This window comes from Primulina tabacum, chromosome 3 (assembly GCF_025594145.1).
Source record: "Primulina tabacum isolate GXHZ01 chromosome 3, ASM2559414v2, whole genome shotgun sequence".
NCBI classification, from domain to species: domain Eukaryota; kingdom Viridiplantae; phylum Streptophyta; class Magnoliopsida; order Lamiales; family Gesneriaceae; genus Primulina; species Primulina tabacum.
The window spans coordinates 17,650,393-17,677,619 of NC_134552.1; the positions used below are offsets into that span (position 1 = coordinate 17,650,393).

Sequence of the window (27,227 nt, forward strand, 5' to 3'; positions counted from 1 at the left end):
ACTCTTAGCATAAAAAGTAATATTTTTTATGAATGACCCAAATTAAAGTCCGTCTCACAGAATACTTTCATTTTTTGCTTTCTCGATATTTTGTCTTTGATATGAAATGAACCCACCACTGGTGGAAGATGGTGATGGCGCACAAAGACTGAAAAGGTCTTGCTCCCATAAAAGATAACGCTAAAAAAGAAAAAAAAAAGAAAAAAAAAATTAATCTACATCTCAAATTCATTACATCTATTTGACACAAAATTAAAATAAACGATTTGAAATTCATTGTATTGTCCACATATATTTTTTGCTTTAATTTTAAATAACATATCCAACATAATCGCTCGAAGTCTATACATCTCAAATCATTTGAAATCTTCCCTGAAATCCAAATCATTCAATCCAAAAGTTTATATAATTTTCTACATTATTGTTTGAATGTCAAATATTAAGTTGTTTTATTTAATTTTTTTTTTAAAAAAATTCATTATTTGATAAAATATATAGAAGTTACAATAATATCCAACTTGCAGTCTTAAAACTTTTCAGAGTCAAAACAAGAAGTTGTGCTAATCGAGTAGAGATATAATGATGTACCGAGTTGTAATGATTGATGAGTAAAACTGTATATATGTATGTATGTATGTATCTATCTATCTATAATTTTTTTGCACAAGCTAATGAGAAACAATTAAATTGTGATTGGGTCGATGATAACGATTTGAATCTCATTTTTCAATTTTTTAAAATAAAATCCATAAATCAAGTACATTTTGGAGTACGAATAAGTCTCTTATGATACAGTCTCACAGATCAACTTTTGACATAAAAAATAATTCTTTCATGAGTGACTCAAGTAAGATATCAGTATCACGAAATTGATCGATGAAACCGTCTAATGATAGTTTTTATATTAAGAAGATGATTTTTTAGAACTCACTCTATTGTAGATTGCCTCCATATGTGTCGATGAAATAGATAATATATATATATATATATATATATAATTATTTACTTATTAGATGTAAAATTTTATCGTAATCATAATATAGACGTGATCGACCACATGACTGCTCGTGATACCTGTGGGGCTGTGGTTCTCGAAGTCTACATGTGGCCCAAATCGACTAATTCACCCTCGATTCCGACTAAACGTGACACGTGGATTAAATATTATAATTTTTTGATGGCATATAAAATATAATAATTTTAAATAACATAGCATCAATAAAATTATACAAATAAAAAATTGATAAAACAAGGTTTACATATTTTTTGTCACGATCAGTCCAAGTCCACACAAATGCGACTGTATAACGAATGATTGTTGTGTAAGAGTAGGTCTTTTGTGCGACGATCTCACGAATCTTTATCTGTGAGACGGGTGAACCTGCAGATATTGACAATGAAAAGTAATATTCTTAGGATAAAAAAATAATATTTTTACAGTTGTCTTTGTTTTTCGAAAATAGTTAACCAAAATTTCTATAAAAGTTCATATAAAAAATTATAAATGATTTTGAACTTTCAATTTTTATTTATGATGAGATTTCATAAATTTAATAAAAAATCAATTTCCTCAATATTTGGACTTCAACAAGAAGCCATTGGAACTCTATCTCCTCCTGTTTTAATTAAACCTCTTCAACGCATATTCTAGACTTTATATTCATCACCAATTCTTAGAATTTCCATTAAAGTGTTTAATGAAAAACTATTAAATTTATAATTTATTTTTTAAAAAATCAATTTATTTTTAAATTTTGTAAATTTATCATATATTCACATATTATCTAAAGTATTTAAAAAAATACATGCCCAGAAAATGTAATATTTTAATTGATGTATTATCATTATTTATTTTTTTGAGAATAATGTATTATCAATATTGATACATATGAGTGAGAAAAATATAATTAATTTTTAAGATTTTTATTTTTATTTTTATTTTTAAAAATAATATTAAACCAAAAATAAGGAGGTTGAAGTTGAATACATTTGAACGGATACTTGTCACACCGCGTCCTGTGTCTTAAATTCAAGTCAAAACCGTTCAATTCAGCCACAGCCTCCTCTCCTCCCATCAAATGAGGAGAAAAAAGCTCGCAACTTTCATCCTCCGCCGTCTTGTCGCCATGCGTACAGCTTCTGCTACTGCTAACTCATTATACCACTTGCGCCGCACTCCCATTTTGGGGCTACTTTGAAGCACCGAGAATCTTTTCAAGTGAAGTAGGTGAAAAATGGTGTTCAAGGGGAGATTTTTTTCTTCGAAAAAATCCGACACTTGGAGCCCAGATGGATCCTCCAACAGTCCTCGATCATTGGGGTCCAACTCCAATTCCCCGATCCTATCAGATAAGAAAAATCCCAAATCTTTATCACCATCCGTTTCTAAAGATAGCTCACCTTCTGCAGCTGCTGGCGCCTCCTCCCGTTCTAACACTCCGACGTCAGGTGGCAAAAGCCTTCTCAAGAGAAAAGACTCTAAAGATAGAGATACGCTGAATTTAAGCAAGCCCACGACCGAGATATCGAAGAATTCATCTCTTGCTCCTTCCAATTTGAAGAAATCCAGCGAGACCGTGGCCTCTGCGGCAGGACCCACCTCGGCATCTTTCTCGCCGATATTGGCTTCGTCCTTGGGGTTGAACAAGATAAAAACTCGATCGGGACCGCTGCCGCAGGAGAGCTTTTTTAGTTTCGGGAGTAGGGATAAGGGGGTTCATTTGGGTTCTAGTAACTTGTCGAGGCCTTTGGGTAGCCGTGGTGCCTTTGATGGCGCTGATGTTGGAAAGAAAAAGAAGGAGAAAACATTTTTGGAAAATGTGGAGAATGGCAGCAATTCAGATGGTATGTCGACAGAGAGTGGGCCGTCGAGGGATCAGAGCCCTCATGTTTCCACTGCTCAGGCTAGATCCCGGCTTCAAAATGGCGAGTCTTCGTCGGGAGCTACGGGTATACATCTTTATTTTCATCTTATAAGGTCTACAGACTTCTTTAGTTTATATGTGCTTCTTTGACATTTTGTAGTTGTGTTTGTTCCTTAATATTTTTTTCTTGAGGTATAGAGGCTGTACAGTACGAGGATATGTATATATATTGGAATTAATGGAGCATTTGCTACACGAGGTTGATAATTTTAACATTGTATCAGAACAAGACCCACACTTATGTGTTGTTGGACTGCAATATGGGCCATCCGATAATGTATTATAAATTTGACGCTCTAGTTGATCGTTTTTTAGCGTCATATGGTGTGTTAAATGTCCTGCATCAACTGAATTAACTCCTTGAGATTTGTATATTTAGACTTGAAATCTCTCTTTGAGTTATCTTTTGGGGGTTGATTTAGGTCAAAGTATCAATTTTAACATGGTATCAGAACAAGACCCACAATTTTGTGTTGTTGGACTGCCATATGGGCCATCCGGTAATGTACTATAAATTTCACGCTCTAGTTGTTCATTTTTGGGGCCCCATGGTGTGTTAAATGTCCTGCATCGACTGAATTAAGTCCTTGAGAGTTGTATATTTAGACTTGGACTCTCCCTTTGAGCTATCTTTTAGGGTTGATTTAGGTTAAAGTCTCAATTTTAACACGATATCAGAGCCAATGACCAATGTTATCTTGGACTGGTCTATGAGCCACTCGATAATATTTTGTAAACTTCACGTTCTTGCGTACCTGAGCATGAAAGGGTGTGTTAAATGTCTCATATCGGCTGAATTAATTTCTTGAGAGTTGTATATATGGACTTGGACAATCCTCTCTTGAGCTATCGTTTGAGTTTAAGTTTTATCCAAGTCTCAATCTCAACAATAACATTACCATTGGGCTTTGTTTGGAATCTGATGTAGAAGGTGCTTCTGGCTTTTCGATCAGTGGAACTCCTTAAGCATTGTGACGGCTGTATGTTTATTTTACCTGGTTGCGAAAGTAATTCACATATTCTAAAACTAACTAGCACAAGGCTGGTCAAAAGAATCTCAAATGGCGCTAAAACATACTAGATATTTAGAAGTAGTAATATGCCTTCATACTCATATTTTAGAATCATATATCTTAAATAGGTGGAATATAAGGACATGTGTATCAGATTGAATAGGCTTGTATCGATCCGGGCTTCGGTTGTCAAAGTTTTAAGGGCATGTGGGGCCATTACGAGGGGTGTAGACTGGTGAATTTTTTAATTGTGGGTTTATGTTAAATGTCATAAAGTGCGGTTTGGTTCAATTATTGATAAAAGTTTGAATCAAACCTATTCTATTTGTTTGTTAAGTAAAAATTCAAATCAAACCAGACCAAACCATGGATTGTTGATAACCAAATAATTCTAGATTTTTATTTTGTTTGGTGTGGATAATCGTTTTTTCCTGATTAAATATATAATATTTACTCGTAAACAAATGTCAATATAAAGACAAAACACAAAGCATTTAACGATATAAAATGTGACTTTTATGTGACATTAGAAGTTTAACATAAACAATATAAATCTTCAAAATGCAAGGTTCTAAAATTCACTAGACGCTAGTCAGGCGTTAGACCAGGAAATTTTTGAAATTTTAGTTATTAGACGAATCATTTTAGTTAAGAAGCCCATTTGTAAGTCAATGAACTAGGCTTATTCGTAAGTCAAAGGGCTTGTCCAATTAAATGAGACACAATTGCTTATATATTAGTATTTTACCTTCTAACCCTAGATGAACCATTTGAACACCCACACTCAAAGTTCCCCTAAATTGTTCACAAAAGAATTAGAAGAAAGCAAAACAAGATGAACATTCATCAGATACCGAAGTGAAATCAAAATAAAAAAACATGTAGGCTCTGATTTGATTTTCTCGTTCACTCTGATGAAGACAAAGATTAGAGCAGTATGCGTCAGGGCAAGTGCAAAACAAATATGTTCTTGTTGGACTGTCCAAAGTCATGTAAGGCCCCAAAATTAAAATCCCAAACAAAAATCCCACAAGAAATATAAAATCAGCAGCGCCTAGACCCGTCTAGAGGTGGCTAGACCGCCCAGGTGTGGCTAGGCCCACCCAGGGGCGCCTAGGTTGGCCGACTAGCCCCTAGGCGGCACCATTTAGAGCATTGTCAAAATCTTTGGGGTTGCTTTTTCCAATAAATGCTGGGTTATCTCCAAAAGAAACTAGACTATCGTCTGTCGGGAAGCTAGACCATTAGCCTAGATTGAATTTCCTTGGAGAGATGAACCCTCCCTTCTTTTTTAGTAGCTCTGAGCTAGATCTAGGCTGTAGGAGAGCACTTCTACTCATACTTAGAGCGGCCAAACCAACAATCTGCATGCTTAGCCACATTGTTCATCTTAACAAGGAGGGGGAAAGGAGTGAAATAAAATAAATAGGATAGGATTTGATAGGATAATAGGAAAGGGGAAAGGAGTGAAATAAAATAAATTGTTCATCTTGCAACGACTATTTTTTTTAATGATAACCAGACATGTAATGCTATCCTTTTGTTACTTTTATAATTAATCTAATACATTCATCACTCTAAAAATACTTGTAACAAAAACTATGAAGTTGGTTGTGGATCAATGTATTTCAAATTTATGGATTTCAAATGTATTTTTATTGCTAAGAGAATTAATACCATAAAATTCAAATCCACCTCCTACATGTTTATGTAATATTATATTAATTATGATACATTTCAGGTTCACCCAACAAGGGTGACATTAAAAAGTCATTCTAATTATTAACCTGTAAATAAGTAAGTTGTGAATTTAAGATTTGATATATTGTTTCATCGTAAATAATAAAACTATAATTGAAATCAACGGATTTTAAATCCATCTCCCAAATGCGCCCTTAGAGTATTTGTTTTGTTCAAGTACCTAATTAATAGAAAATATTTAAAAAAATTATATATTATAATTATATTAATATTTAGTTTGATTTTGTTGCCTTAGATTGTTTTTCATATGAACCTTGGACTGATTAAAAACCGAAACAAACTTGACTGACATCCAATCAAAACCACGTAGTTTGGGTTGGTTTGGTTTTTCAATTTGGATGGATTTGGTTTGAATAAATCATATTTGCTTATTTACCTCTTCCCTTGGCACCTTGCTGAGCAGTCGATTGGATTTTTTTTACTTTCTTTCTCACTCAACATTATCTTTCATTATGGGCTAGAAAAATTGATGTTGCTTGTAGAAGTTGGAACAAAAGAAAAGAATATGGTAAATGTCATGCCATTGAAAAACTCATATTACTTAGAACCTTGTGCTATGTGGTGCAGCACTCATGCCTTTCACTTGGTTAGTTCAGGGCAAATTGATTCATCATGGGGTAATTCTGCAGGTCTCATGAGCTCAGATGCATGCACTCCAGAGATTAAGGTGCTGTAATTTTTTTTTGCTAAGCATGAAAGTTCAAACTTCCTTGGCCAATAAATTCAAATTTGCTTTATTTTTGTATTTACATACTTTTTATAGGCATCATATGATTGTGACAATCCAAAAGAGTCCGAATCTCCCCGGTTTCAAGCTATACTCCGTGTTACAAGTGCACCCAGGAAAATGTTTCCTGGAGATATTAAAAGCTTCTCTCATGAGTTAAATTCGAAAGGTGTACGACCTTATCCATTTTGGAAGCCTCGAAGTTTAAATAACTTGGAGGTATTCATACTTATAAACTCAACTAAAGCAAGGATATTTGCTATTATACTTTTGGATATTCATGATTTCTAAAACTGCAACAGGAGGTTTTATCAATGATACGCACAAAGTTTGACAAGGCAAAGGAAGAAGTGGATTCTGATCTCCATATTTTTGCAGCAGATCTGGTTGGAGTTTTAGAAAAAAATGCTGAAAGTCATCCAGAATGGCAAGAAATTATAGAGGACTTGCTAGTTCTTGCTAGGAGTTGTGCAATGACTTCTCCTGGAGAATTTTGGCTTCAATGTGAAGGCATAGTGCAAGAGTTGGATGATAGGCGGCAAGAGCTTCCTATGGGCATGTTAAAGCAGCTGCACACTCGAATGCTTTTTATACTCACTAGATGCACTAGGTTGTTGCAGTTTCATAAGGAAAGTAGGCTAGCTGAGGATGGGAATATTTTTCAGCTCCGTCAATCATTTCAACCTGCAGATAAACAGGTTCCTTCTGTCATTGGTAGCGATGGAAAGGTGCCCAGTGATCCAAAAGTAATGAAGGTTCCCTCCACCAGGAAATTTTATAGTCAAGAGCAATCAGAGTGGAAGAGAGAACTTGCCGCACAAGGAAAATTTCAATCTTCACATGTTAAAACCACAGAAAACATGGATTCTTTAGCTAGCAGAAATAAAATGGCATCTTGGAAGAAATTTCCATCTTCTACTGGAAAAAGCCCCAAAGAAGCTGCTTCGGTTAAGGAGCAGAATGATAGTATGATGGATGCATCAAGAATAATAGAAAATGGAAAAAGAGCTACCGATGCAGAACTTGCTACGGCTAAGATGTCCGAGGTTCCTCCTGTTAAAGATTACCATGTTAACTCAACGATGCCCATGCCCTCCAAGCACCAGCATAAGCTTTCCTGGGGCTATTGGGGGGATCCGCCAACCGAATCTGATGAAAGTTCAATCATTTGCCGCATTTGTGAGGAGGAGGTTCCTACTTTGCATGTGGAAGACCATTCTAGAATATGTGCAATTGCCGATCGATGTGATCAAAAGGGTGTTAGAGCCAATGAGCGTCTTCTCAGAATTGCTGAAACTCTTGAGAAGCTTATGGAATCATTTTCGGCAAAGGACACACAACAAGCTGCTGGGAGCCCGGAGTCGGAGCTTATTTCTCCAAAGTTCAGTGATTGGTCCTGTAGAGCTCTGAAGACATGCTAGATTCTTTTGCTGAAGCTGAGAATACCATTGATGTAGATGATATTAAAGCTTTACCATCCATGACATGTAGAGCACGTTTTTGTCCTAAGTCAGACCAAGGAATGGCAACATCATCAGCAGGCAGCATGACACCTAAGTCCCCGCTGATGACACCTAGGACAAGCCCAAGCCCAATTGATCTGCTTTTGTCAGGGAAAGGTGCCTTCTCCGAGCATGGTGATCTTCCTCAGGTAGACCTTAGTCTGGCTGAATTGTTTTTCTTTATTGTCCTCGTCGTTGCTATTCCATTCTTCCCAACATTTTCCATGACTTCATTGAATATACTTCCAATATGAGGTTAAAATCTTAAATTTATAACTATGCTGTTTTAGCACATTTGCATCCTTCTTAAAATTCACTATTTTGTGATTTTGGTTTGATTTACAAGAAAACAACTATATTCTGCAAGTTTTTTTAATAAGAAACAATATTTTATTAAATACTTAATAGTTTAATTACTATAAGCGGACTAGTAATCCACTCACTACAAAATGCTAGACAAGACCCTAGACATATCAATAATACACAAGAGCCCAATCTCACAATAAATCTTAGATTGAGAGATTCTAAAAGTCTACATGAGATCCAATCCTAATAAGTATTTTATCTTGATATTTTCCCAGCACTCTTCCATCGTATCTTTGTCGTTGTAAAAAATTCTTCTATTTCTCTCTATCAACACAGACCAACATACGTCATGAACCGCCTCTTTCCAAAAAATTATGCCTCTCTGGCCAAGAAAATTTCCAAGATTTGCGTCGAATAAATCTTGCGTTGGTTTCGGCACCACCCAAACCAATCTCAATTCTTCTAAAGCTCTCGCTCACAACCCAGTCGTGAATGTACAATGAATCAACATATGATCCCGCGTCTCCCTGTCATTTCGACACAACACGCACCAATCTGGGCTCAAAGCACACCTGGGTCATCTCTTTTGCGTCATCTCTCAGGTTGGCGACTTACCCAGAATCGTCGTCTACTAGAATACTTGAATCTTTGTTAGAACTACAGTTTTCCAAATAACATTGTAAAATGGAAAAGTGGGAAAGCTACTGCTCGAAAAGAAAGACTCAAAGAAAGATTTGATTGAAAAGAGACCTGACAAATCCCCACCCCACACTCAGACATCATTTACCCTTTCAATAAACCTGATCCTATCTAAATCTCCTAATAACGCACTCAACTCACACAACTCCTCATCCCTCAAAACCCTCCGAAATTGCAAGTCTCGTGATGGGAAAGAGTACAAGTTATTAAATAAAGCAAAATGAGATATAAACATATTATGAATTGAAGAAAGCTGAAATAAAGACGGATAAAGATCCAGAAAAGAAGAATCCCCCCACCACCTATTTTCCCAAAACCTGACCTTGGTACCTCCTCTAACCACTATCCTCACTGATTGATGAAAAGTTGGGTAAGATCTAGAAATAAACTTCCATGGGCATATGAATGTCACGTTTCTTGCTAAATCCGCATCACATACATTATCTTGTAACTCGTATTTACTCACTGTAATCTTCTTCCACAACGTCCCGTCTTCTGCATAAAACCTCCACCATCATTTCCCCAACATGGCCCTATTTCTCAAACAAATATTCCCAATATCCAACCCCCCTCTATTTTTGGGGTTACACACCTGCTTCCAGGCAACCAGATGACTACGCGATTCACCATCAGCTCCATCCCAAATAAAATCCCAAATAATCTTCTCCATCGCCTCCGTTAGCGGAACTATGTTTTGTGAACAGTGAACAGTGTATTTGGTAGAATATGGCCTCGGGGTTTTATTGAGTTTGATCATATCTTTTTATTAGTCTAATATTATCTCAGGCTATAGTTGAACATTTAAAGGATATTGCCAATTGATACATCAAAGTTCTGCTTTATTTCTACTTATATAGTTATCAACTCTGGTACTGAAGTAAACTCCAGTGACCTGGGCATCTAGCTTGGGCCAGCATCCTTAAATATGCGAGACATATATTTATGTTTTTGTTGATATAAGTGAAAAACCAATCAAAATGGTGAACAGTTGTAATGTATGAGGAATTGCATAGAAACATTTTTTTTGTCAGCTTTATGTAGAAACACTTTGAAAACCATGATTTTACCTGCTAACGAAATGCAGGGTTTCTTGACACCCTTATTTTTTTCCTTTCTTTCTTTCTTTCTTTCTTTCTTTCTTTCTTTTTTTTTCATGATATGAAAGCTTTACCATGTGAAATCTCAGGGTGTTCTTGATTACCATAGCTACTCTCTCTCTCATAATATATATATATATATATATATATATATATATATATATATGTATATATATATATGTTTTATATGTATATATATATAGACCTTATATTGTATGAAATCAACCCCAAATAATGAGAACTCCTTATCTGAAGATTGCTTGGATGAGATATTAATTGATTTTTTATTCCATTCCCAATGTTAAACTAATTATAGAATTCTGCTGAGTGTGTTATTTTTCATGCGTTAAATTGAGTTCCCAGTTCTTTCTCCTTCTTCTTCTTTTTCCCATTTTGGAAAACACATATGCAGATAAATGAACTTGCTGATATCGCTCGTTGTGTGGCACACACACCCCTTGATGATGATCGTTCTTTGCAATATTTGCTTTCTTGTCTTGAAGACTTGAAAGTTGTCATAGACCGAAGAAAATTTGACTCCCTCACGGTGGATACATTTGGAGCACGCATAGAGAAATTAATCAGGTGAATATTGACATTTTCGTTTGCCTATGATGGAGCATTAGTGTTGACCCTTCATTAAATTATGCAGGGAAAAATATTTACAGCTATGTGAGCTAGTTGATGATGATAAGGTTGATCTAACAAGCACAGTGATTGATGAAGATGCTCCTTTAGAAGATGATGTTGTGCGTAGCTTGCGAAGTAGTCCGGTGCATTCTAACAGAGACCGGACTTCTATAGATGACTTTGAGATTATAAAACCAATTAGTCGTGGGGCATTTGGTCGAGTTTTCTTGGCCAAAAAGAGAACAACAGGAGATCTTTTTGCGATAAAGGTATATGAAGTATAACAAGCAAGAGTAGGAAAATACCTGACAAAATGTACTGTATAAAACTCAATGGATAGCTAGAAATTGAGAATTTGCGATATGCAGGTTCTTAAAAAAGCAGATATGATACGAAAGAATGCAGTTGAGAGTATTTTGGCAGAGCGGGATATTCTAATATCTGTTCGCAATCCTTTTGTGGTGCGACTATGTATCTTGCAATCCTTTTACTTTGTTTTCTTTTAATGATAAGTACATTCATTTGTTGTCTCATGTGTTAGGTCCGATTCTTCTATTCATTCACTTGTCGTGAAAATTTGTATCTTGTAATGGAGTACTTGAATGGGGGAGATCTTTATTCATTGTTGAGAAATCTTGGCTGCTTGGATGAAGATGTCACTCGCATCTATATTGCTGAAGTTGTAAGTATTTGTTGATTTCATTTTTATGTTCTATTTTTTTTATAGAAAAGAATATTATATCAGATAATTAAAAGCTGTTAGTTACCAGAAGCGGAGAAGTAATACGCTCTGTAAAAATGGAAAAACAAAAGCTCTAATCATATCAACATCATATATAACTCCAATCCCTCAATAAATCTGAATTGAGAATTCTTATACTCTATATGCTTTCCAATTCAGCTAGATGTCTAAATCTTAATCTTATCTCAACACTCTTCAAACGACTTTTCTAGATTGTCAAAAATCCTATTACGCTCAAGCCAAATTGACCGGAAAATACAATGAACTTCCATTGTCCAAAAAATTATATCCCTCTTATGAAGTTCACGCCCAAGATTTGCAGCAAATAGCTCGTCCGAAGATCTTGGAACTACCCATAACAAACCCATCTCTTCCAAAGCTCTGAACCAAAGACAACTTGTGAAAGGAGTCAAGGACAATGAATAATTATGTGGACCTGAGTCTCCACCTCTTTTCGATATAGCACACACCAATTCGAACAAAGAGCACAAGTATGCCACCCTTTTTGCTTCATCTCACAAGTTGGCAGCTGTAATTTTATGAGGAAAAAGAAATGGCGGAGAAGGTGATAATATTTTATTCCATTCTGCTTTCGAATACAACCCTACATATCTATATAAAACACAAATAAAGATAACGACCTAACCTATGTAAAGATTTAAATTACAAACTAATGGCTACAAGTTTAAATATGAAAAGAGCTTATCCGGGTTTATCTTATCGGATCTTCAACACTCCCCCTCAAGTTGGGTTGTCTATGTTGATCATGCTCAACTTGGATACCAAGCTTTCAAGTGTCGGTCGGAATATGGCCTTAGTTAGGATGTTTGCAACTTGTTCGTGGCTTGGGACGTAACATAATTTCAAAGTCCATTTCTCGATTTTTCTATTATGAAACGACGATCGACTTCAACATGTTTAGTTGGATCATGGTAGACTGGGTTCTTGGCAATACTTATCGTAGCTTGATTGTCACTTTAGTTCCGCTACGTAATGTCCCTCTAATTTCAGTTCTATCAACAACCATTGTATCCATATACCTTCGCAAGTTCCATTGGACAAGGACCGAAACTCGGCTGCACTGCTTCTTGCTACCACACATTGTTTCTTGCTTTGCTATGTTACAAGGTTACCTCATACAAAAGAGCAATACCCAGATGTGGACCGTCTGTCAGTGGAAAATCCTACCCAGTCAGCATCATTGTATAACTGTATGTTTCTTTGGGCGGTCTTGTGGAAGCATAGTCCCTTTCCAGGGGATCCTTTGAGGTATTTCAATACCCGAAAAATAATATCCATATGTTCTTCAGTTGGATTGTTCATAAACTGGCTTACAACACTTGCAACAAATCCAATGTCAGGTCTTGTGTGGGATAGATATATCAATTTGCCCACTAACCTATGATATCTTCCTTTGTCGACTGTTAGACTTTCTTCATTCTTTCCAGGTATATTTGGATCCATAGGAGTATCAACAAGCTTGCATCCCAACATCTCCGTTCTTTCAAGAGGTCCAGAACATATTTTCTCTAAAAAATAAAAAGTCCATGATTTGATCTGACCACTTCCATTCCCAAGAAATATTTCAACTGCCCTAGGTCCTTCATCTCGAATTCTTTTGAGAGTACTTGCTTGATCTGAGTGATATCTTCTTCATGGTTCCCAATGATTATAATGTCTTCAACATATGCAATGATAACAGAAATCATGTCTTGATTGGAATGCTTGACAAACATTGTGTGAACTGATTGGCACTGGAAGACTTTGGTGAACTTGTAGAACTAAGCTCTGGCGATTGCTTTAAGCCATAAAGTGATTTCTTAACCGGCATACTTTATTAGCAGTAGTTTTGGATTCGAATCCATGTGGAATACACATGTAGATTTCCTCTTCCAGATCTCCATTTAAGAAGGCATTCTTAACATAAGTTGATATAGAGGCCAGTCTAGATTTGTAGCAATTGATAGGAGTACATGAACCGTGTTTAGCATGGCTACAAGGGCAAATGTTTCTTGGTAATCAATTCCATATGTCTGAGTAAACCCTTTTGCTACTAATCTTGCTTTATATCGTTCAATGCTCCCATCAGCCGTATGTTTGATTGTGAAATCCACTTGCAACCAACAGTTCGTTTTCCAAGTGGAAGTTCTGTGATCTGCCAGATGTTCTTTTCCAGAGCATGCATTTCATCAAAGGCTGATGCTCTCCATTGTGGATGTGAAAAGCTTCGGTGATGCTTGATGGGACCTGTACTTGGTCTAAATTCACAACAAATGCTCGATATGCAGGAGATAATAGATCAAGCGAGACGAAATTACTTATAGGGTGTTGGGTGCATGATCTAATCCGCTTTCTCAATGCAATTGGTCCATCATCAATATCAAATGAGTCAGAGTTTGGCATACCTTGGTTGTTTTCCAGAGGATCTGGCATTAAGAGAGTGCTCTTGGTTTGCTGATTGTGTGTTTGATCTTGAGGAAGCTTCCTGCGTCAATAAACATGATCAAAAAGTAGAATTTGGGAGTTATCTGGTGGGATTGTGTGTATTGTATCAATATCAATATCAAGAGTAGGATGTGTATAAGGTTGGTCACTTGGCATGTGGAGAGGATCCAGATTCTGAGGTTTATTGTTCCCTTGCTTCCGCTGAACCGAGGAAGGTGGAAAGAAAAGGTTGGACTCATTGAAGGTGACATCCATGGAATTGTAGAATTTCTTTGTGTTCAGAGAATAACATTTGTACCCCAGAAATGCTGAGGGACATTATGTGAACAATAGAGAACGAGCCACCTCGAGGAGATGATGATTTTTTCGTTCTGCGACACCATTTTGTTGAGGTGTGTTAACGCAGGAGCTTTGATGAATTATTCCCCGGTGGATAGGTAATCCCCAAGGACTATATTAAAGAAATCCTGAGCCCGATCAGTGTGTAAGATTTTGATATCAGTTGAGAATTGTGTTTGTATCATAGCGGAGAATGTTTTAAAAATTGTAGACGTCTCACTCGTCTTTCATGAGAAACACCAAAGACAGACAAGTATGATCATCAATAAATAATAAGAACCATTGAGTACCCGTGATGTTTTTGACATGAGAAGTCCCCAGATATCGCTATGTATTAGTGAAAAAGGTTTGGACGGTGTATATGGTTGATGTTTGAACGATGTTCGAGCATGCTTTGACAATTGACAAACATCACAATGAGGTAAATGAGAAGTGTTGTTATTCAATAAAGATGAAAATAATTTCTTGCAATACAAAAAATTTGGATGACCTAGGCGATAGTGCCATAACAAAATATCATTATCCGTAGGGGACCGAAATGCAGAAATATGATGATCGGAGAGGTTGGAAGATAGAGACTTTGATGGGGGGTTCATCTTTATAAGTAGAGGCTTGCACAACAATCAGCATTGTCAATCGTCCTCCCCGATGCCAGGTCCTGAAAAACACACAGGTCCTGAAAAACACACGAATCGGTTGAAAATATTGTTGAAGAATGCAAGTCCTTATTCAAGGCACTGACGGACAATAGATTACAATGAAGTGTGGGAACGAAGAACACATTATGTAAGCATAAATCTTAGGATAACCAAATTTAATCCGAACCAAGCACTTTCGTACAAGAACCGTTTGCTACCCGAACTGATTAGGGAACCCTTAAGGGGGCTGTATGATGTAAACATTTGCAATTGGTTGAGAAATACTCAGTTGCAAAGAGTTCACCTGTATTGTTGCTACAAGAATAGGATTCACGCGCTACGTCCCAAATCTCCAAGGCAGTAGGATATAGAAGGAAATTCTCCTCAATCTGAGAGAGCATTGAGTTAATTAACCACGACATGACCTGGTTTTTTTCGGCCTTCCGAGTCTTGAATCTTGGATCGGTGGATTTAGGGCGTGTCGCGGAATCCATTGTCCAGTCCTCCTTCCCTTGACCGCATATGTACATTAATACGGACTGCGACCAAGGCAGGAAGTTCTTGCCATTAAGTTTATGGCAGGTGATTGAGAGAGGAAATGCGTCACCCAAGGGTTGTGATGTGGGCGTCTGAGGTGCGGAGTCGGAAGCGAAGGCCATTCCTGATTTTGTCATGGATCGGCAACAAGCTCTGATACCATGTCATTTTATGAGGAAAAAGAAATGGCAGAGAATAATATTTTATTCCACTCTGCTTCTGAATACAACCCTACATATCTATATATAAAGCACAAATAAAGATAACAACCTAACCTATCTAAAGATTTAAATTACAAACTAATGGATAAGAGTTTAGATATGAAAAGAGCTTATCCTGGTTTATCCGGGTTTATCTTATCGGATATTCAACAGCAGCTTTCTTTGGAGTGTCTGATGACTTGGTGATTGATTAATGTGTCACGTGCAATGGATGATCAGGTGCTTGCTTTGGAGTACTTGCATTCACTTCGTGTGGTTCATCGTGATCTAAAACCTGATAATTTGTTGATTGCACATGATGGACATATTAAGGTAATTTCCTGTCATGGTTTAATTGCTCTTGCTTACATTGATACATTCAGATTTACTTATTTATATTATTCAACTGGGGGCAACTTTTTAGGCTTTATATTTTCTATGTTTTGACACTTCATTGAAAATATAGCTGGTGCAAAGATGACCTCAAAGAAAAAATTGGTATTTCGCAAATGTCGAGCCAAACTCTGTACGATAAAGCTATTTGACAATAACTCCTCTTATTCACCTCCGTTAGGCGATATCTGACTTTTCCAAGAGCTTTATATGAAGTCCGCGCGCATACTTGAATCTATTGTTTTCCATGTCCCTCTCCCTATCTCTATCCTTATACTGGAAAGGTAGAAAGCCAGGCTGCTTCAAGTGCACCGTCTGCATTTTTTGTTAAATGAAATTAAGAGATGGGTTGTCTGCGATTAAGAAAGTTTTTTGCCACGCATTTATTTTCGTGTTACTCTTGAATAAGGTTTGAAAAACTTGATCGATCTGATGTATTTTACAATCACAAGATTATGTTATACAAGGGACAATATCACTCCAGATTAACTGCCTTACCTGAATCTTAACTTGATCAAAACTTCTTTACGTGATAGATGAAGTGCATGAAACTTCATTTTTGCTGCTGTTTACTGTCTTCTCTATGTAGTTAGACCGTGTGATATAGTTTGAGTTTTGAAAATACTTGTTGCCTTCATTATGAACAGTTAACAGATTTTGGGCTATCAAAAGTTGGTCTTATCAACAGCACTGATGATTTATCAGCTCCCGCTGTCAGTGGAACATCTCTAATGGATGAGGATGAACGCCCTTTATCTGCATCCGAGCATCAGCAAGAAAGGCGAAAGAAACGCTCTGCTGTGGGTACTCCAGATTACTTGGCACCTGAAATTCTTCTGGGAACTGGGCATGGTCAGTGTGTCCTTTTCGGATTTACTTCATAGCCTGGAATGACTTATTGTATGCTTTCAATTCGTTTTGACTGGAAAAAAACTCTATTGTCTGTTGACACAATGCCGATCTTGTATTTGAAAGCAAGATTATATTATAATCCTTAAACATCTTTCCAGGAGCTGTTCAGCGTAATCACCGATAATTGAAAACGTATAGCATTTTTCTCTTTCTAATTCTATAAATGCATCCTTACCTTCAGGCAGCTTCGTGTTTATTCAAAATTTTCGACACTAGAAGAAAAGGTAAGATTGTGATGAATGTGAGCCTTGAGAGGTACTCACTGTAGGAATGAAACTCAGTAAGATGTTACTTATCAAGGGTAATTTCTTTTAGATGTACATGAAAGAGGTGTCAAGTTGCATGTTTGAAATGATTTTTAAGGTTTGTGATGTATACTGTATAGTCTAAGTGGTCATTTTATGGGTTACTGTCTACATACATAATAACACCGAGTAACTGGGTTGAGTTATTGAGTAAGGGTTGTAGTTTTCTGGATGAGGATGCTTGATGCACTTTTCATCTGTATCTTGTCAGAAATTAAGTGGTTTAATATTGTTTTGATCTTTTCTACATTTCCTCAGGCTTTACTGCAGATTGGTGGTCTGTGGGTGTTATTCTATTTGAGTTGATTGTTGGCATCCCTCCTTTCAATGCTGAGCACCCTCAGGTTACTAAAATGCTATTAATCTCTTGCATGTTTTTTATTTCTAGCATGTGGCTGATGAGCTATTTGTGCACTTAACCTCTTACTTTTTCTTCAAGATCCTTTATGGTTGTGTTCTTACTTTAATCAATTTTTTTGTAGCAAATATTTGACAACATTCTCAATCGTAAGATTCCTTGGCCTCGGGTGCCCGATGAAATGAGTCTTGATGCTTACGATTTGATTGATGGGTGAGATAATTCCCATAGTTTGTGATATTTTTATTTAGGAGGTCTTCTTCTATTCCAACCTCCACATTGTGCTCTCAGATTCGTACTTGACTTCTGGTTGTTTCTTCTGAATGTTTCAAATTTCAAAATGTGGGTAATATAAAGTTTTTGGGTATGAACATCAAAGATTCGAGTATTTGCTTATGTTTCTCTCAGATGTGATTTTAAAAGCATACAAGCCTTTTTATTTTCCTTTTATTTTATTGGACATAATTTTCCTATTTTCTTCAAATGAGATTTGGTCCGTTGTCAGTGGCTGTTTCCCTCTTCCTTCTTCTGTATCATGTGAAAAAAATGTTCAGTATTTCTGTTCTCTCGGGTTTTGCTAAATTTGAGAAATACATAATATGGATTAATGTGATCTTAGGCATCCGCATAAGCTATAGTTGACTATGATGTGGTTATTAGCGCTCCATTGAATGATATAAATGTGGTTTTGAAAAATTATTTATCCCAGTGTTTTTTTCCAGTTAGAAGATTTCTGATTTTCCTCTTCCGAAGTAAGGCACAACCATATACTGCATACAGACTTTATATTGGGACATATAAATGCATAATCAGTGCCTGAGCCATTACTTGTTTAACATGTTGAAACTGTTCTTGTTTCATTTTTATTTGCTATTCACCAAATTGGTGAATTAATAAGCTAAAATTAGTAGATCTCCCAAAGAGTTTCTTTTGTTAACCGTCAGGTTATTGACTGAAGACCCTGACCAGAGACTTGGAGCTGGTGGAGCCCCAGAGGTTATTTTACTTCATTGTCTTACCTATGATGTTAATCACCTCTTTTACATGACTGTACCATGGATTTATTTAACAATCTGTCAGCTTTATTTTATTGTACCATGGATTTATTTAACAATCTGTCAGCTTTATTTTATTGTACCATGGATTTATTTAACAATCTGTCAGCTTTATTTTATTCACAATGATAAAAAATTGTTCTAAGTATGTCTCCTTCATGACAAATTTTATTTTTTGGAGACTTCTAGTAAAAAATTGCTGATGGTTATCATCTGTCACATTTTGTCCCTCGAAAAAGCATCATTGATAGTTGATTAAAATTATCTATCGTTCACACTTTTTTACCAGTCTAAGAATAAGATATGCCGTGCAGGTGAAACAACATCCATTTTTCAGAGATATTAATTGGGACACACTTGCTAGACAGAAGGTTTGACTCTAAAAACAAATTGAATTGTCGTTTATGTACAAAAATTGGTGGTGTCTAAGAATCATTCTGCTACTTCTCCCAGGCAACTTTTGTTCCTTTGGCAGACGGTGCAACAGACACTAGTTACTTTACAAGTCGTTACTCGTGGAATCTATCTGATGAACATGTTTATGCACATAGAGAATTCGAAGATTCCACCGACAATGGAAGCATTAGTAACAGGCATGAAGAACAGGTGCGTTGGTGGAACAGGAACAGAACTTAAAATTTTATTTTCTACTTCTGAATTTTTTCATATTAAATGGTTTCGAATTTGATGGATCATAAACAGGGAGATGAATGTGGGGGTCTTCAGGAATTTGACTCCACCTGTGATATCAATTATTCCTTCAGCAATTTCTCATTCAAGGTAATAATGTAATCATTTCGTGCATAACGGTGCTGAGTTTTTTTATATTTGTGAACTGATGGTGTGTAGGGGATATTGTTAGCATAAAATTTTTTACTGGGTTATCTTCCATACATTTGGCTTTGACTTTGTATTAGAGTGTGGAGGTTACATTCGCAAATTCTTCCTTGGTTTACAAAATCCCATATTATTACATCAGTTGGTCTTGGGTACATCTCCAGACTCCAGGTCTTTGTTGCCTAATGTCTTGCTAATCTGCATATTTACGCTTTATTTAATTCGGAACATATATTTCTCAGACCTTGGGTTAGAGTTGAGGGGCATGTTGAAATATAAAACTATGGAGCCATTTTTTGTTCTCTCGAACTTTTAGAAAACACGACTTCTGACAGGCATAACCCTTTGTCCTCCACCCTTGACAGCAAAAGGGTGCTTCACTTTTTTCCATCATTCAATTTACATGTCATGCTTTATATTATTCAAAACAGAATGAACCTATTTTCTGATTTTCTTTCCATCATCACAAGATTTTCTCTTCATGCTTTTGAATATTATAAATTTGTTGCAACCTTTCAAAGGTCTTACTGCTAGAAATTCCATTTGTGCTGAAATACTTAACAAGGGATGTTTTCTCTATTTCTTGCTCAAATGTAACGGTTGTAAAGTGCATAACCTCATTTTTCCTTTTTTGTGGCACAACAGAATCTTTCCCAGCTTGCATCCATAAACTACGATTTGCTTACAAAAGGTTGGAAAGATGATCCTCCTGCGAACTCCAGTGCATAGTTCGGGTATGTGGTGCAAAATACTTACCAGTTTGTATTTCCCTGTAAATGCGTGTTTGTATTTTGCTCAAGTTTTGGTTTTTGTGTAGAGTCCTTATATGTAATTTGTAGCATCATATAATTTAGTGTTCATGGTACAAAATGATCCCTCTTTGAAAGCCAATTTCGGGTGTACAGCTGGTTTTACTTCAGATTTTTTTTGATAGTGTGTGGGCATGCAGTGTGGTGTCAATTGCCCAATTAGAGTACAAACAAATAAATTGAGTTGACCCGAGACAAACCCGATTTAGATGGGTTTTTAATATTAAGAAAGTATATTTGCGGGCCCTCGACTCATGGTAGCATCGATATTATTATCAGTAGTGGAAACGTTTGTACAATTTATTTAAGGGTAAATTGGTGAAAAATATCCAAATAACAAAAATTTAAATCTACTGTCTACACTAAAAAACTTTGTTTCCATTGCCTAAAAAGGATTCAAAAAGACAAAAATACCTTTATTTGTCCTCACATGTGATAATTTCAAATGGTTGATTTTTTGGGCCGAAAATGGTATCAAAGTCGAGGTAAAATTATTTCAAACATACAAATTTATTATTATGAAGTAATTAAATATTTGAGGAGGAGAATTTTCTCAATTAACATGAATCCGAACTCAGGTTCAAAATTAACTATTTACATGATTTATTCCAGAAATCTGAAATATTTGAAACAGGAATATCTAACCAAGGTTAGATATCAAGAAGGAACTTATCAAGTCATAAGGTAAACTTATGATTCAAAATAATAGGTTATTAGAAATAGTATCGGATTTCTCTAAACTCTCGGGAGATCTTAGAGAAATTCAAAAGATGGTACAAAATTATGGCAGTATGATGTATTATGTACCACAAAATGTGGAGAAAATCCTTGAAAACCAAAAAGAAATTATTGGAATATTAAAGGATATTCGAACAAGAATTCAAAGAACAACAACCAAGTTTTAGTAAGAGAACTTCAGAAGGAAGGTTACCACCATCCTTTGATACCGAACCCCTGTTACATCAACAAGAGAAGGCCAAAGTAGTGTTAAAAACCTTTGACTGAAGAAGAAAAAATGATAAATTAAATTAAATCTGTCTCAGAAAAGAAATTAATCTGATGACAACTTTAGAAAGAATTGATCTAAAGGATCTACAAGAGCTTGCGGAATCTTTCGCAAATCTCAAAGTCGTAGATCTGAAGATGAACACAACGGGAGGGGAACCACCTTCTATAACCTGGTCAACTTCTCAGGAACCACCAAGGGTAAGTGTGGGATCTCGAAATATAAATATGAGAGAATCTCAACCCGATTTTCATACTGGTAGATAATCACACCCAGCGGGAACAAGGACAAGAATAAATCAAATTCTCTTGCACCAAACACCCTATGAGAAAACTGTTTTAGAACCTATACATCCTTATGGGGTTATGCTTAACCTTGATGTACTAGATTTCAAAAACAGAGATATCATAGATGACTGGACATCTGCTATGAGAATCGCTGCATGAACACTTGATCTCAACAGAAAAAGATTCATTAAACTCCTAGAAATGAGTCTTATGAGATCGGTTAAAATTGCTTGGGACATGACTTCATTAGAAACTAAAGAGTCAGTCCTAGCGGGAGAATCTCTTAGTGAGATAGCTGAAAAAATGGCTACCCTATTTAAAACACAGTTTATAGGGGTATACTATTTTAAAAGTCAAGATACAGAGAAGATGAAGAAATATGCTCAAGTTCTGTATAGCCTTGAATTACATAACATATGTTTAGTGGATGAATATATTATGTTATTCACTAAATATAGATGGAATTCAGGGGTTGAAGAAAATATAGCTATGCAGCTTTTCTTCGCCAAAATGCCGAGTGCCTGGAGAGAAATGCTTATAAGTGAATATGTCCCTACGCAATGGCACGAAGAGCCTCTTTTCTCAAAGAAAAATTGACAGAATTGTGTCATATGACAGCATTACAAAAGAATTACAAACGCTTAAGGGGTATCAATAAAAGAATTTCTTTGTGTTGTAAAGAAAATGATCTTCCAACAATTATTGGAAGTAAACCACAGAAGCATAAGAAGAAAAGTTTTGGGGCTCATCCTTATGCTTGAGGTGGAAGAAGTTCTTGGAAACCAAGAATAGTTTGGTCTAGACAAAAAGCCAGATCTTATAAATCTTGACAAAGAAGTGGACCATCAAGAAGTAGGATATCATCCCAAGCATCGAGTACCTCTCGAAGCACAGGAAGAACACCTACAAAGAAAACTTTTAAAAGGGCTCATACTCGAGACAATGAAAGTTTTAAAGATTGTAATTGCTAGACATGTGAAGCATGAGGTCATTTCTCAACCAATTGTCCAGAAAATGAAAAAAGAGGTATTAAACACTTCGATCCAACCCTGGATATTGAAGAAACAGTTTATTACCAAGATCTTATTCAGGTATACCGATTCGAGGATATTGCCTCAGATGAAGATATATATGAAGAAGAAGAAGTCTCGAGTCAGGGAGAATTGATGGAACTGAATCGGAATATGACTGAAGACAGGGTGTTTCGACAAGAAACGCATGAAGATTTGTCTGGTTTCTTCAGTCGGACAACAATATCTCATAACAGGGTTCAAAGAATCATGAGAGAAAATCCTAGTCTATAGAGATATCAATGATTCTCTGCAGGATAGATAGAAAAGTTCTTAGAAAGTCTTGGCCTAAGAAACAAAAAAAGCATCATCTAATCTTTAAAGTTTCTAGAAGGGAAATGGCAATCCCGATGGAACTTACGGGAAATAGAATGGAGATGCAATTAATTCCTTCGGAAGAAATTAATGAGGAATTACAAAAACTCAAGATAGAAGTAGCAATGACTATATCTTGGATTCATATCGAAGCAATCCAGATTATGATAAAAGCTACTTTCAAAGAAGGAATATTCATTCATTCATATTGCTATATGCGATAAAAGAATTGTAAACCTTCAAGATTCAGTACTGGGAGCTATCTCAAGAAATCTCTGCGCATGAAAGATTGTAGGAGTAATTTATCCAAGAATTGTCTACAAATTAGCAGATCAAGATTTTAGTTGAGCTTTGACATTGTATCAGAATTTCAAGGAAAAAAGACTGATGAAAGAAAGTAATACCTTATTCTATTAACTATCAAATTTCATATACTCTATATAATACACATCATTCAGAATTGTTTATTAGAAATGAGTTCATTGAAATACCCGAGATATTTGGAAAAGTTGTCCAGACAATTTATCCAGAAAGAGTTGAGTTTCCTTTAATACAGGAAACGGATATCTAAATACAAGACAAACCGATTCTACAAAAGAATCAAAGTCTTAGATTGGAATCAAGGAGACTATCTTTTCTGGGAAATAGAATTACAAATTACAGGTGGGGAAAAGCGTCGGTCCAAGAAATCTAACAGGAGCCAAAAAGCTTTGCTACCATATGACAGCTTAGATGCCCAAAAGGGTGGAAGGAAGTAGAAATAACATTTGATATAGGGGTGTCAAAATGAAACACAACCCGTCAACCCGTCACGACCCAACACGAAAAAAATCAGGTTCGGGTTGGTGTTTTTCGGGTTCGGGTTGGGTGAGTTCGGGTTAGTGTTAGGTTAGATGGGTTTCGGGTTGGGACGCGGGTTGACCCGAAACCTTTTCTTTTGAAAATATTACCTATATTTTTATATATTTTATGTTTGAACAAAATTTATTGTATATTTATGTGATAAATTTTCATTATTGAATATTTATTTTGTATATATTTTTTATTTTTTCAATAATTGTTTATTTGATTTAGTAAATATACTTTAATTTTCTACAATTAAACTTTCAAATTTAAATCAGAAATTTTGTTACGATGTGTTTAAATTAAAATATTATTATTATTTTTATTTTTTTGAATTTTTTTCATTAATTTTTTTTAAAAAAATAAATAAATTCGGGTTAGGCGGGTTAGACGGGTTGACTCGGATTAAACAAGTTCGTGTTTGGGTTGGGGGTTTTCGGGTTGCTTCGGATTCGGGTTGAAAAAAAAAATTTTCTCGGGTTGACCCGAAACCCGACCCACCTGACTCGATTGACACCTTTAATTTGATATTACGAAACAAAGGAATCAATTTCCTAGTAATACCATATACTATTTGACACAACATATGATAAGAACTTACCGAGGAATGATCAATATCAGAGAATTGGAAATTCATATCAAAGGAATTCCAGGGAAAGAATCAGATCGACTGTTTCTCGAGGAACACAAACCTTGAAAACATCTAGAGTATGGAATGAAGTTTATGACAGAGAATAGAATGTGGAAAATCCAATGACCACAAGTCCATTCTCGATATACATTCCAGTAGGGATGTTATATGAACAATATAAAGCAGAATATTTTGCTGCTTATATTGACTCAGGGGTCTAGAATCTGTACAGCCAAAAGAGGAGTTTTTTTAAATAATTTGGAAGAAGAACTACCAAAGATTGCTGGAAGAGATTTCTCTAGAAGAATCTTAATCTTATGTAAGGGGATTAAGAATAAGATGACCGAGATCGTAATCGGATGTGTTGGACCAACACCTTGGTATAAGGTAAAAACACCATCGATTTATTTTCATGATACATGAGCTGATATTTTGTTAGGAAATAATTTATTACAAATGTTTAAGTCCTACACTCAAGAAAATGATACTAGAAGATTAGTATTTACAATACCTTGTAATCACAAAATCATAGTCCAGAGATTAAGAGAGATATTTTACAGAAATTGCCAATACAATTTTGTAGCAAGCGTGGTGATGAAGGAAAACTTCTGAACCCAAAAATGAAGGATTCTAGACGGTTTGGAGAAATAATGCTCCAACTAAGAGCAAATAAAGAGCTCCAACCTGAAGAAATAAAATGCCTTAAGATAGCTCTACATAAGAATGAGGTAGAGTATGAATCTAAGGTGTCATTGGAAGATGTCAAGAAAAGGATCAAAGAAAATTATAATGAAGATCCCTTAGCATGGTGAGACAAAAATCAACTCAAAGCTTGTCTTAAAATTAAGGAAGACAAAGAGTATGAATTTTTCCGTTGCAAGCCTATCCCAATAAATATAATTGATCAAAAGAATATGCAGATTATAATCAAGGAACATTTGGACATTGGTTTGATCAAAGCAGGAATTTTACCATACAGCAGCCCAGGATTCCTGGTAATAAATCATGGTGAAATAAAAAAGAACAAACCCATATTAGTTACTAATTATCAAGAAATTTATAAGATTCTGGAGTTTGATGGATATTTTATACCTAGCAGAGAACATCTAATTAGTTGCATACGCAATGCCAATATATTCTCTAAATTCAATAGTAAGTCTGGTTTTTATTAGATTCGAATGCAGGAAGAAAGCAAGAAGTTCACAGTTTTCTCTACTCCACAAAGACACTATATCTGGGAAGTATTATCAATGAGATTGGCTAATTCACCTCAGATATTTCAAAGAAAATGATAATCTATTTAAATATTATTTCAAATATATGTTTGTCTATATTGACGATGTGTTGATCGCATCTAAAAATATAGAAGAACATTTTAAGCATCTAGAGATTTTCTCTGATGTTTGTAAAAAAGGACTGTTTCTATCAGAAAAGAAAGTAGTCATTGCCACAAGAAATATTGAATTCCTCGGAATAGAAATCGATGGGTCATGAATAATTTTGCAGGATCATATAGTAGAGAAAGTGCAAAATTTTCCAAACGACTTAAAAGAAAAAAAACAACTTCAAAGTTTTCTAGGGGTTGTTAATTTTGTTGGGATGTTTATCAAAAACCTAGCAAAACACAAGAAGTGTTCAGCCCATTACTGAAAAAAAATGCGAAATTTATATAGACGAAAGAACACACACAAGGACTTAGTCAACTAAATGAGATTTGTAAAAATCTTCCGAAAATGGCTATTCATCGGGATGAAGATGATCTGGTATTATATACAGATGTCAGTGATCATTGGTGGATGGTAGTTTTAACCAAGCTCACACTAGAAGGAGAACAGCCATGGAGATATTGCAGTGGACTTTTCTCGGATGCAGAAGCCATAAGATGACATATCAACGAAAAAGAATTTTATGCAGTAAAAATGGCTTTTGAAAAATGACCACTATTTTTACTTGCAAAGAAATTCACTTTGAAAGTTGATATCAAGAAATTGCAAAGAAATTCACTTTTTGAAAGTTGATATCAAGAAATTGCCACTATTTTTACTTGCAAAGAAATTCACTTTGAAAGTTTATATCAAAAAATGGCCACTATTTGTACTTGCAAAAAAATTCTTAAGGAATAGAATAAAATCTAAACCTGAGAAATCAAGATTATTAAGATGGCAAGCATTATGTCAAAATTATATTTTTGATATTGTGATAATTAAATCTAATGAAAATATTCTTGCAGATTTTTTAACAAGAGATGGACTACGGTGATATCGATGCCATCATAAAAATGCAGAGGCATTTGAGGGAATACCTTGAAATGCTTCAAAACGAGTTCAACAAGCTGGTCTTAAACGCAGAGTTGCGGGAAGACTACAACAAGCCGATAACAGAATTGTCTCTGATCGAATCACATGATGTTTACATGCTTATATTCAGTTATGGTCTGTAATATAAAGGCCTATCCTCCAAGGTATTGAGAAGTCACTGGTTTTCCAAATGGAGAGTTTTCGAGTACATAACTTTATACATGTAGCAGGAGATTCAAATACCCCTAACACAAGTGTTAAGTCGGGATCATCTCCAGATGAGTCGGCTAAAACAAAAATTGAGACTCCAGATCCTTATCTCGAGTCCTCAAGTCAATCCTTCACCTCGGGGATTGAAGAGGGAAAGACCTAATACTGACAAGGGTTAATCTAAGGTTGATAATTTTGAAGCTGCAATTTCTCTATTTCATGTTTACCAGCAAACTGGGAGAAATTAAAAACAAGATTATGCATTAACCCAACCACTATCGGGGTAGATGTTTCAGGAAAATATCCTAGGGTATGGATGAAACCAAATTCATATCCAAA

General features: G+C 35.6%; 1 protein-coding gene across 1 annotated transcript; it reads left to right on the plus strand.

Annotated features, from left to right (window-relative positions):
- Positions 1-2,022: 2,022 nt before the first annotated feature.
- LOC142540900 (putative serine/threonine protein kinase IREH1) lies at positions 2,023-20,472 on the plus strand. The gene is given in 18 exon segments (XM_075647357.1): positions 2,023-2,949; positions 6,328-6,365; positions 6,462-6,644; positions 6,728-7,826; positions 7,829-8,076; positions 10,442-10,614; positions 10,682-10,928; positions 11,028-11,120; positions 11,201-11,341; positions 15,801-15,893; positions 16,601-16,805; positions 17,429-17,514; positions 17,653-17,741; positions 18,473-18,524; positions 18,898-18,954; positions 19,037-19,189; positions 19,286-19,363; positions 20,066-20,472. Coding segments are annotated over 18 exon segments (3,834 nt in total). The 5' UTR covers positions 2,023-2,234; the 3' UTR covers positions 20,150-20,472.
- The last annotated feature ends 6,755 nt before the right edge of the window (positions 20,473-27,227 follow it).